A 19,031-nucleotide genomic window follows, 5' to 3' on the forward strand; every position below is an offset into this window, starting at 1 on the left:
CTAAATACGAAGAGACTTAAGGGACGTCCTAGAGATCGAGACCGATGGAAAAAGGCAAGTAATTGTTACGGCAATGGAACTTTCTGACATATTTATGCCTTTTTTTAAAAAATGTTTAATCAATTTATGATAAACTTTTACTATACAACATATTATCTGACTGCTCAAAATACTCTAATGCCGTAATGTAGAAGGAAACCACCTTTTCAATAGAAATAATCAAAGAAGAAAACGAAAAGGCGATGTTAGTTCTTTACTATCTAAGGATTAGCTAATTAATAATAATTAAAAATTCATTGAATATATAATAACATAACATTATTAAAATTCATGAATTGTAAAAGTAAAAGTAAACTAATACTGGTATAATTGTTGGTGTATCCAATAAAGAAAAATTTAATGAAAATAAGTTAAATAAAATAACAATTAAAATGTAAATTTATGAAAACATTATGTTTTAGCTACTTTGAATATTTTTAGTAATATCTTTTATATTTAGAGTGAATCAAGATTGGAGCTTGTAAGCTAAACAGTAATACCTACACGACTAACTTTACAAGGACTCCGAGGAGGGTCCACTATGGGCGGAGGCAAAGCCGGATCGCCTTGGATTGGTACCTTATCCTAGGGATAAAGGTTATAAAACTAATTTCAATTTAAGATAACAATGATTAAAAATTATTTTTAGTTCATTTTTTTTTTAATTATCGAAACAAAATAAAATTTATTGGATAATTAAATCATACTAATAAACAAAATATATAGACTTGAATTAACAAAAGTATGTCCAATAAAAATACTAATAACAACTAAATAATTGTCAAGGATGTCAAAAGAAAATATGAGTAGGAGGTCTAAGATAATACATATGAATCCATAAGTCATAATAGAAACAGAAACGTGTAAATTAAGACAGATCCAATTAATATGATATCAGCCTAATAAATGATCTTTTATTTACATACAGCATTTTGCACACATAAAGTTAAAACAGTGAGTGGTGATTTATAGTAATTGTATAGAATTAATTGNAGTGAAAGAATTGACTATCTAACATAATTTCAAACCATAGTTACAATCCATATAGTCATTAACTAAAATAAGAGAATATGACCAATAGTCAACTAACTCATAAAAAACAATGAATTAATTTACATGTGCACACTGTGCAAGACAAAATAAAAAAACATAATATACTACATTACAATAATACGATGTTGAAATGTCCAAGAAGATGTAGTGGTGTTGTTGCCATTATGATGGCCAAGCCAAGTTGAAAAACTTTACTCCTCCATAACAGATTTGTAACACGCGTCAAAAAATTGATGAGATGATTTTTCCCAAAAGAAATTCTCCATATATTTAGGTTTATTTTATTATACTCTTATTGAAAAATAGATTTCACTTTGGAATTAAATATTACAAAATGTAGTGTAAATGAAAATAATTTAAGTAGTTTATTTATTTAACCAATCCTACAAAATAAAACAATTAGTTATGTTTATACCTTATTTGTTATTATTAAAACATAAAAATGACAAGAGTTTTAAAATAAATTAACAAAACACTCAAAAATAATTCAACTTTAACATATTTTTTATTTTATCATAACTTCTAGCTCTCTCTATCCTTCAAAAGTAATTTTAAAGCTTTTACTTGTTCAAATAATTTTACAGTAGATGGCATCCTATTAAGTAATTAAAAGAAATGAACACTTTCACCATAGTTATATATTTTTAATTAATTGGAACTTATAGTTAAATTATAATTAAAAATTAACTTATATACACTCAATTGTGTTAAAAAACTAAAGGTTTTTTTGTCATAATTTTTAATTATTACAAAATAATATTTTAATAAAATAAACATAATTTATTAATATTGGTTATTACTTTAAAAATGTTGCACATATCTGCAACCAAAAGATTTATTTTATGAATCATGCAATGAGTAAAAATTGCACGTGACATTTAATTCTTAGATTTGATTGACTCTATTAATTTTTCAGACATGACGTCAACACCATTATATCATTGTAAATTATTTGAGCTTTAGCTTCAACATAATATAAAGCATTTGTTCTTCTTTATAACTTCTAAAAATAAAGCAAAAATTTTATAGTAATATTAGTGTTTATTAATTGTATATATTTTTATTAATGCTGATTTTTGAATTTATTATGTTGCTCACACATTATACTAATAGTATGTCTACAAATGTCTTCTATAATTAAATCTCATACACTATTTGCACTTATTTAAATTATTTTATTTTGAATATGGAGACTAGTGTAATAATTACACTAGTTACCATATTCAAAAGAAACAAATTATTTGTTTCTTTGTTGAATATTTCAGAGAACTTAAGTATATGCTGGGACAATAAAACACAGTTTTCGTTGAAATTTCCTAAAATAAATTATTTATTAAGAAATTAATAGTTATATCTTCTCAGTTTTAATTACTTATTATTAGGTGATTAGATTATTTAAATTAGTGCCCTACTTTGATTTAATGATGATTTATTTTCATTGTGTTAGGTCAGTCTTTGAATACTAAATAAATTGTTATGTCAATTAGACTTTTAATATATTCCCTAATAGTGGCAACATCTAGTTTAGATTGAGTTATTAGCTAGGTATGAACAGTGTCAGTTTTTTTGATAGTTACGTTATAATGTCCTGTCCATTTAGTAATACGCGTTAAATGAGTTTTTGTACTAGTATAAGCATCAAACTTTGTTAGTTTTCCATATTTAAGACCTCTAGACATAAGTAACAAATATAAAAAACAAAAAGTAAAAGTTAATTTTTGAACGATAATAATGTCATACACAAAAACATTCTTCTTCTTCTTTTGAAGCTTTTACAGGCCATTTAGTTCCATTGCCGTAACAATTACTTGCCTTTTTCCATCGGTCTCGATCTCTAGGACGTCCCTTAAGTCTCTTCGTATTTAGTCTTCATTTCGTCACCTGTCCAATTGGACCCTCCGATCTTCACACGTGTCCAGCCCAGCTCAATCTACTTTTTTTAGAACTGCGATGATATTTGCTTCTCCGTATAGGTCTGAGTTACCAATATTGATTTATGGCTTTCCTGACGGTAATCCATTACATACTCTGTTCAGTTCATCATAGAAAGCATTTTTTAATTCTTCATTTTTATCCTCTGTAGGTGCGTAGCAATTTACTATTATAATATAAGGCCATCTGCATTATACTCTACATAACATATTCTATCACTTATTGGTTCAAACTTGACAAAACCTGGTAAAACTTTGTCTTTAATAACAAAGACTACTTCCCTTTCGTGTTTTATCCGCCACAGTAAAAATTTGTGTTTCCTTGGGACCTTATACTACCAGTTCCGCCCCACTTTACTTCTTCAACTGCCGTTATATCCAATATGTATTGCTCAAGACACGATATGATTGTCATAATGGTCCAGTCCTATACATTGACCGCACGTTCAAAGTTCCTATACTGGTACATAATTATGTCGGAAAGGTATATCCAATTCGTTCTCGAATAATAATGAATTCTTTATGAACGGTATTGATAGACGAGTAGCATTTATAACAAAATAGTTTCCTTGTATTATATTGTAATATAATATATTATTTCAAAATTCAAAGATTAAAAGTTGATGTTCAACGACTTTAAATATTCATATTTTGCATTTTCATTTTTTTTTATATGTATAAATAATCATATATTCTAAAATATATTATAAATTACAAAAACACTGATTACTCTTTATTGAAAAAATTATTTTTAATTTAGAATTCTCAAATTTACCATATATTTACATACCACGAAATCCTTGAATTTTGAAAACTATATAAATTGATTGATTTTGGTTTACTAATATGTTTTTTTAAAATTAAGTAAGGATTCAAAAGAGGTTTTTGATATTCGGAAAATTATTCTGCCCAAATAGACGAGTTAACTCTATTCCAACATGCTTAAAACCATTAGTTTTTACAATTTACTGGGGGGGGGAGGGATTCAATTACGAATAATTATTTCAAAAGGGCTAAGTCCCCGTAAGCCATCACACATCCCGATAACCACCAATGGATCTGATCTTAGAATGTCTAACTTGAAGAATGGACGAAATAAACTATTGGCTGAACCAATAACGTTGACATCTGAAGAAATCGAGACTGTAAGTTTTGACAAAATTGTACATCTATGCAATGGAATAAACAATGATGTATCAACAACAGGATAATTAACAGGTTGGTTAGGATATGAAATACACGATGAAGGCTATGTGAAATGTTGAATGATTATCAGCTTATTTACAACTGTCATCAATGATACGTAGAGGGGAGATAGAGATTGAGTGTCTTCAGGGTAACAGGGGAAAAAAAAGAAAGCAGTGTGTGTGTGTGCCTGTGTGGCGGTCTTAGTGAAATGTTTTTGTGTTAAACGTATAAATTTGTATTTTTGCAATATTCCTTAATAAAGATTATGTTTCTTCTTCAACAGTGTATTATTGTGTCTGTTTCATAGTATAGTTATTTTTAACATTTCAGTATTGGGATTACATAAAAACTAATATTCTGTATATTATTTCTGCGCTTACAAAGGTTCAGTTTTTGCTTTTTACTCGCCAACCTGAGGGTTAACGATGCGAAGAGAGCACCGAGTAATACATACATTACAACGTTATTGCCGTCGAAGAATAGTAAAAAATTAAACCAGACTACAAACCACTCCAGAGTAAAAACCAAAAAAAATGATTGATTATTTTTTATAATTTAAATGAATGTACTTTATATTGAAACTATTGGAATATTTTAGTATAAAAAATATAAATTTGTTTTATTTAAAATGTCTTTTATATGTTTGTTACAAAATTTCTGTTAATCATCTATTCGGTTAATCGTCACAGTCATAGTCTCGATGGGGACGGCTAATTGAAGTTATACTGTACTTATTTTTTTTATATATATATATATATATATGCTTAAATTGTTAGTTAAATAATAATATCCTATTTTAATATTCGATATATTTTTATAAATATTTGTTATACTTAAATTGAGTAATGAATTTTTTCGGATTCAAAATATGACAATGTGGTTAGTGTCACTTTGTTTTATTGCATGACTACACAATTTATGTTAATAATGTATATAGTCCAGTAGATAGAAAAAATTATAGATAAAAGTTGTGTGTGCAGATTTGTTCTGATTAGGTTTTATACGCCATGTGATTAACTGGTTAAGTCGGCTTGCAAGTTAGTAGGCCATCAAGACGGTAACATATAAGTTTTCATGTATTGAGATATTGGCGATTTGTTAATAAAATGTATTTGTATTTATAACTCATCAAAGTATTAATAGTAGTCATTGTAGACATATAATCATAGATATATTAAATATACGAGTAAAATTATTTTCATATACTCTATTATTCACTAGTGATCTGCAATTTTTGGCAAATTTACAATTGAAATTGTATTAACTAATTGATGTACAAAATAAGTAAGTTAAAATTAAATGATAACAATGTTTTATAAGTGTCGAACAGCTTTATTTAAATTAAACAGATAATTGAACAAAAAAATTTAACAATATAGCAAAAAAACGAAAAATTAAATAATGTAACAACAAACAAATAAATATAACAAATATATAAACAATAAATAAAGAAGTCGGATGAAAATGCAAAATAGTTCATAATAAATAAACAAGAGTATTTTTAATGGAAAAAGACATCATTGTCAGCATGTAAACTTCTGTAGGGAATATTCGTTGACTGTCGAATGCAAATTAATAGGAGTTATAAGGCAATATAGCAAGTTATTAAATCAGTTTCACCACCGTACTCGGTCCAATAGTTTTTATTGCTTCTACGTTAGCAAAAACAGTAGTCAGCATTTCATTTGGCGGAGGTGTTACGACGATTTCAATTAATAATGACTCTCCTTCGAAATGCTTTGGCATCTCGTAGACTTCTTTTCGATTAAAGAACATCACTTGTGCTGTGTCAATCAAGTAAATTTTCAACATACCATCGTTCGTCTCGTCCATAATTTTCCCACGGTACCATTCAGCGCCAAAAAATATCAAGCACATGTCATACTTCTCAACTTTCTCGATACGTTTTAAGTTATTTTCAATTTTTCGTAGTTTATCACACAAGGTGATTACCGACTTTCTACTCTCCATCGTGTGTACCAGATAACATGTCTTCGTTCGTTTTTGAACTATCATTATCTGTGGAAAGATTATTGTAATAATAGATTGTTTGTATGATAAATATAAATAACTAACTTTTTGCGTCTCGCCTAGTTTTAATGTACGTTTCTTAGTACATGGGTCTTCTGTTATGTCGGTGCTGAGATTTTGTTCTTTGCAACATTTTTCTTCAATTTCAAATCGGTTCATATCTGTGGTCTTAATGTCATATTGTTTAAGCTGCGGTTCTTTTGAAGTAACGATGTTCTTGTATTTTTTAAGTCGGTCTTGAGCTGAATAACGTGTATTATCGGTGTTGTACAGTTGTCTATTTTCGGGCTGTTTGAATTTATTAGTTTGATGAACGATTTGTAGCTCCTCAGTTTTACGGTATTTCATAAGTCTATCTTGGGCCGTATAACGTTTGGCATTATATGTTGCGTAATTGTTCGGCTTAAGTCCAGGTTTATATGCGTTCTTCTTTGCATAAGTCTTCTCATATTTATTGCCGACGTTTTTGGGTTTCAAATTCTCAGCATTCCAAATCTGAGTGTTGAGACATTGTTTAGATGTTGAATGTGTTAATACGAGTTCATTTTTGTCAATGAGTGCCTTTAAAAATATAAGTATAAATATCTATGCTATGTACACATATTTTTTTTTCACTTACGATGTTAAATATTTCTTTCTTTTTGATGACATTGGTAAGGATATTCATCGAGGACGTGTCAAAAAATTCTCCACTTATTCCTTGAAGTTTAACGCGATACTCTTCGGGCTGTTCACGATTCTTGTCATTTACTTTGATAACGGTTAAATTTTGCAAGTAGTCATAATATCTTATGACGATCCGATCTCCTCTCTCTAACGGTGCCATAATTATTGCAAGTGAATTCGATGGCTATTTTTGGAAATAGTCAATATGTTCGACTTGCGAATGTCGCGTTGTTTTCAAGATTTTTGAAATTTGATTTCGACGCGACTGAGACTTATAGACTAGATGGCTTCCACAAGAGCTTATATGTTCTTTCTTCGCAGGTTAGACTAAAAGTCCCAATGAATTTTTAGTTTACTAGATCTTTTATACTAATTTTTTCCCGATTTTTTTGGCCAGTGACAAATAACGTTGTTAAAACAAATTATTTCAAAAGTAAATATTTTATTCACGATCGCCATAAATTGTTTTTAGCCAATATTTAAATTATATATTTTCGAATTCATACATGTATACACCCGAATAAAAATCAACTATAATTTAGTGACCGAAATAAGTTATTATGGAATGAATTTTATAAAAAATATGCGTACTCTTTGATTTATAGAAACAGTTTTTAAGATATAATTAATTTTAAGTAATTGACAGTAGCTTTATTTAATGAACATACTGTTACGGTTTGTAACTTAAATTAATTACATTTTATTAAACATTTTAATAATTGTTGGCCAATTGTCAAAAATATTTTGTTATATTAATTGGCTTAAATAAATAGTAAACAAGACTTAATTGGCCAACGACAAATAACGTTGCTAAAACAAATTTTTTCATTAATTCAAAGTAAAATATGTTATTTAACAATCACTATAGATTGTTTTCAGCCAATATTTAAATTATATTTTTTTGAATTATACATAATGTTATACAAAAAAATTTCTATTCTTGGTTTCATAGAAATAGTTTCTAAAATATAACACATTTTATTCAACAAATTTAATAATTGTTTTATTATATTAATTGGCTTAAATTAAAATTAAACAAGACTTTATTTTTTGATTAAATAGGATAAAAAATGTTGTTTAAATCGACACCGTTTGGTGATCTTATGCTTAAGTTTTTTTCCGTGATCATTTAGTACGCATATATATTTAAAACTCTTTTTTCTCTAAGTATAGAGACCTTTTTTCTCTTGAGTGCATACATTTACAAAAAAAAAAAATAAAATGGATTCGGATTTGTTTTTTGTGATAACGACGTTAGTCATATATTTCATAATTCCAATTCAAGTAATCAGAGATATTATGTTTATTGCACAGGCAATTGTATCTCTGCAGACTTTTTTGGTGATGAAATTTTCTAAGAAGAAAAAATATTTAACTAAAACAGTAGAACCTATTATGAATACTCGCACGAATTTGACTACACATCCTATTAATTTGGAGATACCATTTTTGACAAATAATTCAATTGTAGAAGAATCGCTCGGAGAAGATAAATTTGCGCCAACTACGATTATTGAAACCGAAAAAGAGCTCTCTAAAACTTCTATAGAAAGTACGTTAATAGATAATTCATTGAACTTGGACATAACATCGTCGAAAAGTATTCTTTCGACCCCACCGTCTAAAATATTGCCAGAAAATAATATTACAACACCTTACGCGAACATTTCATTACTTAATAATGAAAAAGTCTGAGCTCAGAAATTATTACACGAATGGGAATTGAAAAACAACTCACCAATACATCTACAGACACTTTCGTATTAGCTAATAATTCTATTAACACGAACATATCACAGTCAAAAAACAATCTTTCAACTCAACCGTTTAAAATATTGACGGAAAATATTAACACATCAACTCAATAAAACAACACTTTAATAAATAATTCTAACAACTTTCATAGAAAACCGTCTAAAAATTAATAGAAATTATTAAAACATCAGAAGCCCTGGAAAAGACTAAAAAAAATGTAACTCTACGACGTGAAAATACTAATAACAAAAATATGCTACTAGAACTCGTCCTCGTGATATTAAAAAACATTTATTGACTAAGAGGTACTAATTATTCTCTAAATTCGACGAAGGAGTCATGATGGACAATGGTAATAAAATAATTATTTAAGCAAATTTTAGTATTTTACAATTAACGATACCTTTTTATTTTCAGAATCATTTTATTCTGTTTGTCCCGAGATCTTAAGCACACATATAGCGTTGAGATGTCCTGGTCTAGACGTCGCTATGGATCCATTTTGTGGAGCTGGTGGGAACGTCATCCAATTGGCCAAGAGATACACACGAGTAATCGCTGTGGATATCGATGCTAAAAAATTAGAATTCGCCGAAAGAAACGCAGAGATTTATGGAGTCAGAGACAAAGTTACATTTATACAGGGAGATTTCTTCGGTATTGCAGAAACGTTAAAAAAATATAAGCCACGGGTCATATTGACGTCTCCCCCATGGGGCGGCCCTTCGTATAAGAAACATGAAGTTTACAGTCTCGAGAAAAATATGTGTAACGAGTACAAAGGAGGCGGTAAAAAACTCTTCGACCTGCTGAGAAGTATTGTTCCCAACGTAGCACATACCTAAAAATACAAGTCGAAACGAGGTAAATTAATCTAATTTCTATTTGTAAACCACAATTATATCGACGAAAGACACGATCCTATTACTACGTTTTTCGGGCGATTTTTCAACATGAACACGAAATTCTTATCTAATGACAACAAACTTTACACGAACAGAAAACATCTCAAGTATCCAGAATATGCTGATTACTATTATTGTTAAATTGTAATTCAGCCAATTTTTCTAATTTTTCACATTATATTGATGAAGACAAATGTTCACGTACCCTAATTTTCAATATTTTACCGTTATAAACATACCACCGACTTTTGAAATTATATAAATACCTTACAATTCTTTTATTTTTGTCACAGCTTGCTGTCGGATGACATATTTACTGAAAAGTAAAGTTTAAATCATTGTGTTATGATTATATACATTTCAATGTACAGCATATAGTATTTTTATTGATATTTCTAATATATTTGTATTTGTATAACTTAAATTTTATTTTGTTTTATGTTTAAATTTTTATCTGTATAAGACTACTTTAAATTATTCTGATTATATTTTGTTGATTACAAAAATGTAAATAAACTTTAATCGCTAAAATTGCTTTGCCCGAAATATATTTCATTTTATATTCTATAATAATAAAATTATTATAAACAATTGAATGCTTCGAGTTATTGTTTTACATTTTAATTTGAAAATATTTTACTCATTTATTATTTAATTCACTTTCAATTAGTTAATTTATGTTAGGTAAAAGTTAATGGAACATTTTCTAGTGCTCCTAATGGATTTTAAATAAATCAATAATAATTTATACGAGTAAAAAAAATTAATTTCTAGAACAATTATTTTACTGTTTTGATGTGCTTAAAACCAAGTGTCAAACTTAATGATAAACCGAGACTAATTTTGGTTTGTCACTGATGATGAAAACATCATTTTCGAAATACTTACTCGCTGTTATTGAATTATTTTTGAAACCGAGATTAATTAACATTTTTTACTTTTAATTAATAAGCTGCAAGTAATCAATAATAATTTTTTTAATTTAACTTAATATTTTTTAGGACATAATTAAAGACTAAAGTATTAATTAGCAAATAAAATTACCTACATTATTTTAAAAAAATAATATATATATGTATAGGATAATATATAATATGTATAGGATTTGAAATTTGAATTCTTTACATTTTTGGTTTGCTTTCAATTGTAAGACTGTCCTTTATTTTGTTATCTTATACAAAATGATCATTTAATAAATTAAAAATGTGTAATCTCTTCAGCTTTCAAGACAAATCTCAGTAATATACTCTATGTTATTTTAAATATTTATTATACATTAAAAATGTTTGGATGGAAGTTAAAATAGTTCATGTGAATGAGAACTTAAAGTTCCTGGATAAAATAATCATAGACCATTAAATTTATATTAATTTAATATTTCTATTACTTATGTTATATTACATATTTGTTTTGGAGGAACTGATTTTATTTTCGGAAAATTTTTTCAATTATTATTGAAATATTTCCAAAACACTATATTATTAATTTATATTTTTTCAAAAAAATATATTATTTAATTAATAATAATAATCAATGCAAATAAATAAATTCTTCAGATACTCATCAATAAATTTAATAGCTGAAGCACTTTTTCAAACTAGAAACTTTTTTTATAAAATATTTATGGTGTCTTACTGTGACCATGCTTTGGGCACACTGAGACATGTCATAGGACATAATTTAAAATAAATATTAAAAAAACAGTTTATTATAATTATTATTGATATTTGAAATACCTAAATTTTTAAAAACCAATGTATTTTAAATAAAAACATGTTATAATATTTATAAATTTAACAAATCAGTTCAAAATTAGAAAAATTGTGTATATAAAAGTTTTTAATATATGTTACCTTAACACTGTGTTACTTTAACCTGTGGATAGGGGATAAGAATACTTCCACGGCCCCTCTGTCAGTCGTAAGAGGCGACTAATGAGGTTGTGTAAGATCGACAGCCGGCGTAAAAATCTTTGTCAAAAAAGTATGAGGCATCTTGAACAAAACTTAGGCGGATTCTGCCATCTCGAGGACAATAGAAAGTAGTGAAAAACGGAGAAGGCCTAAGGATTAAAGTGTTTGATACCAGCCGGACAATTTGTGTGGTAGCCGTTTCACCAGTCATGTGTATAGGTCTACCCAGCGCTTGTAGTGTCAACGGTGTAGGGACATCACCACTTAACCCTAGTCTGGACTCGTGTATAATGGAGAAAGATAGATACAAAGTAAGAATAGGTACTTGGAATGTTGGAATATTAATTGGTAGAAATGGAGAATTAGTAAAAGTATTGAAGAGGAGAAAAGTTAACATTTATTGTGTGCGGGAAACTAAGTGGAAAGGAGAGAAATCGAGGGAAATAGGTGAGGGTTATAAAATAATATACTCAGGTAAGTCTAGTACAAAGAATGGTGTAGGCATAATAAAGGATGAGGAGATGAAAAGTACAGTAGTATAAGTAGCTAGGAAAAATGACAGAATTATGGTCGTATAATTGATATTTGAAGAAAAAGTGCTGAATGTAATAAGTGCCTATGCACAACAAGTGGGATGTGATGAAATAATCAAATAAGTGTTTTGGAGATGGATAAGGTGATGCAAGGAATAGCTGGTAACGAGGATGAGGTGTAGATGAAGATATAAATGGACATGTAGATAATGAGTGATAATGATATGAAAGAGTACATGGAGGGTATAGTTTTAGTGGAATAAATGAGGACGGAGAAAGAATCCTGGATCTCGCAGTATCGTATGATCTTACTGTGGTTGATACTTATTTTAGAAAGAGGGAAGAACATTATATAACTTTTAAAAGTGGGAGTAATAGATTACAGATTGATTATTCTTTGTGGAAGAGAGAGAATGTAAGGCGAGTAAAAGATTATAAAGTTATCCTACGTAGAGTATAACTACGTTACATAGACTAATGGTAATTAGTTGTGGACTAATGATAAGTTGTGGAGTAGTGGGAAAAGAGTATACAAAAACAGAAAGAACACAGGAGGAGGAATCGAGTATCCAGTGATAGAAATTGAAAGGGGGAAAAAAAAAGGTTTTTAAAGGCGGTAAAAGAGAGAACGGTATGGAATGTCAAGAGAGACATAAATGATGTGTGAAATAGATTTTTTATTTGTGTAAAGAATATTGATAATGAGAGTGGGAGCAAAAATACAGGAAACAAGGAAACTTGCTGGTGGAATGAGAACGTTCAAAAAATCATAGAGTAACAAAGAGCAGTTCAAAGTATAGCAAAAGAGCTAAATGAGAAAAGATTGGAAGTAGTGCAAGCGCTTTTATAAAGAAGCCAAATGTGTGGTAAATAAGACAAAAGTTAAGAAGTATTATGAGTTGTATTATTGACTAGGAATAAAGGAAATTGGAAAAAGTCTAGTTTGGCAAAAGTAAATGAAAAATAGTCTAATGATTATCGCAATTTAAGGTGTATAAAAAGTGATGTAAGAGTATTATGTGGAAAGAGTATTTTGAAAAATAACTGAATGAGGAGTATCCAAGAGAGACATTAAAAGATATCTCATGGAATAAGGGACTGGTAGATTAAATTAGTGAGAAAGAGGTATGGCAGACTGTAGCATCAATGAAAAAGAATAAAGCAGTAGGACCAGATGAAATGCCAGTAGAAGTATGACAAATTTAAGGTGTTGTTGGCATAAAATGAATCTTTTTCATTTTTGTGTTTTTAATATGAATGACAACATTAAATAGTTAAACAGAAAATAAGTCTTTATTGAGAAACAATATAATTGTTAATGGTGTGTGTGCCGATGTTCGCACTGGCGAGTAGCGAACAATCCCCACAACTAATTTATATAATATCGATACGTAACATTAATAAAATTGTATTATATGGGAAAATGCCAAAAAAATGGAGTTATTGTATTAAGATACTGATTATAATAGTTATGCCTCACTACTTGATATTTTATTATCCAATTTAAGTAGTTGGGATAAAGGCGAGGAAAAAGAAGACGAAGTTTATACTTATAAATTAAAAAACTACTAATCAGGATATAATTAAATAAATAGAAGTTAATTTTTTCTTTTGTTATAATCCACCAATTTTTTTTAATTAATCACTATCTATAGATTTGCATCGAAGCGAATACATCTTAAAATGTTAATAACTTTTGAAGTACTACTAAAAAAATATTTTCGGTTATTTTTTTAGTTAGATCATATTTTATTTCATTTACTAGTTTAATATGTATATGTGCCATTAAAATTCAAGAAATTTATTAAATTAAAAAATATCAAAAATAATTTTCTTAAGATAATTATTATTCAAAGAGTAATTGAGTGGCTAATATTAAAATAATCAACCTGAATATAGCAACTTTAAATACGATGCTATATTTAATATATGATGCGTATATAATATGCTAAAAATAATCTGTGCAGAATTTAGATTCCTTATTATTAATTTAACTTAATTTTTGGTCCTATAAATTTGATTTCTACAAAAGTTTATAATAAGAAAAGGTTGAACTTATTACCATTAATTTTTTTTAGCTGAACTAAAAGTTTGAAATCGACATCGTAAATAGAAAATTTTACGAGAATTAAAATAATGGTATTGTCAAAATTAATATGTGATCAGGTAATTGTGAGAAAAGCTCAAGATTTCGTTAAAATCACTATTTTTTTTTTTTGCAATTTTATCATAATAAATAATTTTAATAAAATATATTAATAATTTCTATGTAACTTTTACTGCTTAAAAATGTGACAATATAAGAATTTTATATGAACCAAATAATAATGATAATAAGGGAAAAAATCCTAAACAATAGATAGTATAGTATAACAATAGATAGTATAATTTTATATGTAATATTTTTTGCTCTTTAAAAGAATGGTTGAAATAAACGTAAAATTTTCGTTAAGTATCATTTTACAGCTTGGATACAAACATGAAGAATCTATAAAAAATTCTGTAGACCAATTTTTCTACAACCTGATGTAATGCCAAAGCACATCAAAATGTGCAAAATATATTAAGTATAGTAACGGTTGATTGTTTTTTGGCTTGGTTTGCAGGTCGACCAACCTTCATTTTACTATATTTTTATTGCTGTAATATAAAATTAAAGATATTTTTCGATATTCAGTTTGTGGATATTTAAATGATCAAATTTGAGATTGTAATTACTCATATAAGATTATGTACTAGGTATTTTTTTCCTCTTACAATTAAAAGTAATATTAACGAGTAATTATTTTTGTTATGAAGAATTTTTTAATTTTTATTCTCTTTCTATCAGTTACTTGATGCAAATAAATGATTTTCCCACTAAATAGTTAAGTTAATGAGGTAAATGATTTAAATGATGTATTAAACATATATAATTGAATTGTATAATAAAAATGTATTTAAATAAGTTTTAATACTGATTACATATTATTATTAGTAATACATATAGATTTATTAAATTATTTAACTGAAATCGAATTTTTTAGTGTTATATTTATGCATTTATTTAATCGACAATGAAACCATAGTTTTAATTTGAATTAATAATTTGTTTATATTATCTTAAAAAAATAATTCTTAATTATTTTTCATCAAATGATAACCTAAAAAAAGGTAAACACATTATTAGTAATTAATAATATTTTTTTGATAATGATGTCATTTAAAAAAATTATTCATTACTTCATACAAAGAATTATATTTTAAAGTTCGAAAGTTAAAATTAAAAAAACCCAGCATAATGAGGGTAGCTCCCTTCCTTTTAATATACTTATTGGATTACATTAAAAGCTGCTAAATATTTATAACATTTAAATCATTTTTCAAATTTCTTTTTGTAATGGGAATTTATAAGGGGTATTTATCTCCCACCTTCCTGTATAACATTACTGCTTGACCTAAATATAAAAATAAATAATTAAAAAAAAATTGAATTGAAAATTAAAGCAACACGAATAAGTATGCATTTACATTAAGAGAACATTTTTTTTAAACTCCCGTTGCCGTTTGTTGAAAAAGTAGACTTTTTGTACAAAAGTTTCTATTTTGAATCCACTATATAAGCAGATCAATTGTCAGATTTCTATTAAATATATATATCAGATGAATGGGAAAAACTTAAAAAATACTTAACATTCATAAAAAAAAAATTTTTCGATTCATCCATTTTTTAAATAGTTATGACAGATTTAAGTAAAGAATGTCAAAATTTAATGATTTTTAAAATCGTAATTTTTTGGGTATTTCCATCATTTAGAGGGAACAAGGGAAAATTTCTGATTAAATTTTATTCATTATGCCCCCTTCCTCTAGAAAAGTGTATAAAAATCTGCTTCTGAATCAGACAATAGAAAATTAACATTCACATTTTATGCTTTCAGTTCATTTATTTTGTATATTTTATTTTCATTTTTACCCCTTATTTTATTTTTTTGATAACGAAGCTATAACCGAAAGCTTTTATTTTCTATGATTTATCCACGCTCAATTTCTTGCTTAATTGTTAAAAAGTACAATAAAAAATTAAGTTATCATATATTAAACATTTTAATATTATATATTTTCGCATAAAATTTATTTGTATTAAATTTTAATACGAATTTTAATAACTTATTTAACAGTCAATTACCAAAAAAAAAAAAAAAAAATGGCTAATTTTACGTTGCTAAAAAATCCTTATTATTTGCCTGTAGTTTGAATATTTTTAACTGGATCGACTTGAAATTTTTTTTCATCAAACTTAATTATTCAAATAATATGTCGAATAAAAAATTAGGCAGTAGGATGTTAGTGAAAACTTTTTGAAAGCCTTTAGAATGATTTAATGACTAAAATTTACTGTATTTGTATTGTAAGTTAATGATCACGTGTATAAATAAAAAAACTTCATGCATTTACTTGATGACTTTAAACGTTTACGATTGTGTACTAACCTAAAATCTAAACGCGTGAGATATAAAATTTGAGAGTGTTTTATAATTTTGATAACTACAGTATGATCTAACAAAAATTTCATGTACTGTTGTTTCAAGTAATAGGGATTAAATATTTAAATTTAAAAAAGGATTAAGACTAATAGTTATGAAGATTAAAGCAAATATTAACGAATTTAATTTAGTTTTAAGAAAATAATTAATTAATTGTTATTTCTTAAGAATATAAAATTTGGTATTATCATGAATGATATTTATGCTCAAATAATATTTACCTGACTTGTTTTTTTTTATTATATTGCAATCTAAATCATCCGTTAATACATAAGATCTGGAGAGCAGTGTTATAGGATCGAAAATATTGCGATAGTCCTCTTTATAATAACTTAAACATTGTATATATGATTGAACTTCTTTGACTTTATTTTCTAGTCGTATTATTACTTCATTGCATTCATCTTTATTGTACACATTAATATTTTTTACTGTTTCATCAAAAATCAATAAATTAATTGTCATTGCCTTAGTACACCTTCTATAAAGTTGATCAATCCATTTAAGTTTTAGATTTTCAATATTATCCAAATAAATACAATTAGAAATTTTTATAAAATGTAATAAAGTGGCTTCTAAATGGCATTGTATATTTTCGGGAAATATTTTAAAACTTACTAAATTTTCAATGCTTTTTTTAATTACATCATTCACACCAATTAATTGTTGTCGAAATACTTTAGATCGTTTTTCAATCTCACTGTAACCCTCAGCTTTACTAAAATAAATTTTTTTCATTAAAATAACTAATGTACCGATTAAAGAGTACACAGGGTGAATTGTTGCAGCTAATATTTGTTTCTGATATGAATAAACACAGTCTACATCAAAATCACGTTGTATCATCTCAAATAATGTGGTTACGTTTGCTGATTTTCCATTTTCTAGTTTTACATTTATAGGAACGTTTCTTAATAAATCCATAGGGTTTGAACTATTAGATAATAATTCATTTTCTTTTAAGTTTCTCTTATCTCTAAACAAGTTTAATAATAAAATATTATTCGGATGAAAGCGATTTTGTATTTTTACTACTGTATGCATATTTCGTTTTGGTTTTTTCATTATTGTAAGTTTAAAATCAACTTCGACTTCATCCAATTTTATCAATGTTTGCATTTTTTCTAATTTATTATTTATAATTTGTTTTTCATTGTAATTTGACAAGACTGGTAATAATTTAATAAAATAATAATATTTTATATGTTTGTTATCATATTTATTATCATAACAAAAATCTTGCGTGTAATAATAATTCATTGCACCATTGAAACAATCATTGCTAATACTGCGTCTTAAACAATCAATAATATTCTGGTAAATTTTTTGAAATTCTATTATAAAAATATTATATCCTTTTAATTTTTTTTCTGCATTTGTTAAATTACTATATGTATGAAGTCTTAAAGTTTTAGAAACATTATTTAAATACAAATTTAATGTAAGCAAACCGTGTGCATAGGTATATGGATTAATATTATCTTTAGTACTTGAAACTGCGGTTTCGTTTTCATAATTATAATACAAATTTTCCAACAAAGTTAAAACAACTTCTCCCATAGATTTTATTTCGTTTTCAAATTCTTCAATTTTACCAACAGGAATTGGATTTTGTGAAGCAATTTTTTTAAAATAAATCTCTTTTGTGTTAAAATAATAAAGCATATACTTAGAATAGTAGCAGTTGAGTTTACTTTGACTTAATACGAAATTATTCAAATTTACGAAAAGTATAAAATTAACAGTCAGTATTTTAATTAACATTTTAACTGAGTTAAACACTGAAAAAATTTATCTAAAAAGAATAACAGTAATATAATAATTATATATAGTTATATTATATTATATAGTTCCTAATTATTAAAAACTGATATTTGTTCTTCTATAATTATTGCATTTATACGAAATAATAGTAAAAATTAATGTTTTTTTATGTACACAGAAACTATTTAACTTAGCAGTAAAAAACAGGCATTTTTAAAAACGTCCTTTTTTTAGATTTTGTATGTACTAAAGTAAAAATCACTTTTAAATTGCAATATTTAATTTGAAACCATCTTTTTAAATAAATTTATAATTGGAATATTATTTATAAATTTGAAGAATAATTAATCGTCGAATTCTAAATATTACATCATTATGTTATTGATTTTATCAGAAACATATTACCAAATATTATTTGGCAAATGTTAATTTCTTGTAGGTTAATGCTATTTTTTTTTTAATATAACTAAAATAAATTTTTCCCTTCGCAAAAAAAAAATAAATACCACACTAAAAAGATATATATTTTTATCAAAAAATAATTTTTAGCTATGTTTACATAATAAAAACTTCTGACAAATTTTAAACTCATATTTCACCTTAAAAACACAATTATATGAAGAAATACGAATTTAAATATAGTATCTAACATTAAAATAATAACAACTTCAACATTAAAAATAAATCATGTTAAAGATAAAATTATACATCAATAAACTGCAATGCA

General features: G+C 26.5%; 4 protein-coding genes across 8 annotated transcripts in view; 1 reads left to right on the forward strand and 3 right to left on the reverse strand.

Moving 5' to 3' along the window:
- Window positions 1-19,031, reverse strand: part of LOC126904608 (uncharacterized) — a 95,621-nt gene that overhangs the window by 60,846 nt on the left and 15,744 nt on the right. The window contains exons 1-2 of one of the 5 annotated variants that reach the window (XM_050683764.1): window positions 9,840-9,983; window positions 9,067-9,774 (exon numbers count right to left, since the gene is read on the reverse strand). The exons of 1 other annotated variant lie outside the window; for it this stretch is intronic. The gene's annotated coding sequence lies outside the window, so the exon portion shown is untranslated. Of the gene's footprint in view, window positions 1-9,066; window positions 9,984-19,031 lie in introns of those variants that run through there. 3 more of the 5 variants (XM_050683765.1, XM_050683763.1, XM_050683768.1) reach the window with 3 other exon arrangements.
- On the reverse strand, window positions 4,009-7,068 carry LOC126903954 (uncharacterized). Its single transcript, XM_050682542.1, has 4 exons — window positions 6,862-7,068; window positions 6,288-6,803; window positions 5,832-6,230; window positions 4,009-4,272 (listed from the first exon to the last, which is right to left on the reverse strand). Exons 1-4 carry the CDS (start codon window positions 7,066-7,068, stop codon window positions 4,009-4,011), a joined length of 1,386 nt encoding a protein of 461 aa, XP_050538499.1.
- Window positions 8,304-9,508, forward strand: LOC126903955 (trimethylguanosine synthase-like). The gene is made up of 2 exons (XM_050682543.1): window positions 8,304-8,460; window positions 9,081-9,508. The coding sequence occupies exons 1-2, from the start codon at window positions 8,304-8,306 to the stop codon at window positions 9,506-9,508; spliced, it is 585 nt and encodes a 194-aa protein (XP_050538500.1).
- Window positions 14,930-18,352, reverse strand: LOC126904603 (uncharacterized). The gene is made up of 2 exons (XM_050683755.1): window positions 16,762-18,352; window positions 14,930-15,157 (listed from the first exon to the last, which is right to left on the reverse strand). The coding sequence occupies exons 1-2, from the start codon at window positions 18,302-18,304 to the stop codon at window positions 15,132-15,134; spliced, it is 1,569 nt and encodes a 522-aa protein (XP_050539712.1). The 5' UTR covers window positions 18,305-18,352; the 3' UTR covers window positions 14,930-15,131.

The sequence above is a fragment of the Daktulosphaira vitifoliae genome, unplaced genomic scaffold (assembly GCF_025091365.1).
Source record: "Daktulosphaira vitifoliae isolate Bord-2020 unplaced genomic scaffold, ASM2509136v1 Scaffold_4, whole genome shotgun sequence".
Taxonomy (NCBI): Eukaryota; Metazoa; Arthropoda; class Insecta; order Hemiptera; family Phylloxeridae; genus Daktulosphaira; species Daktulosphaira vitifoliae.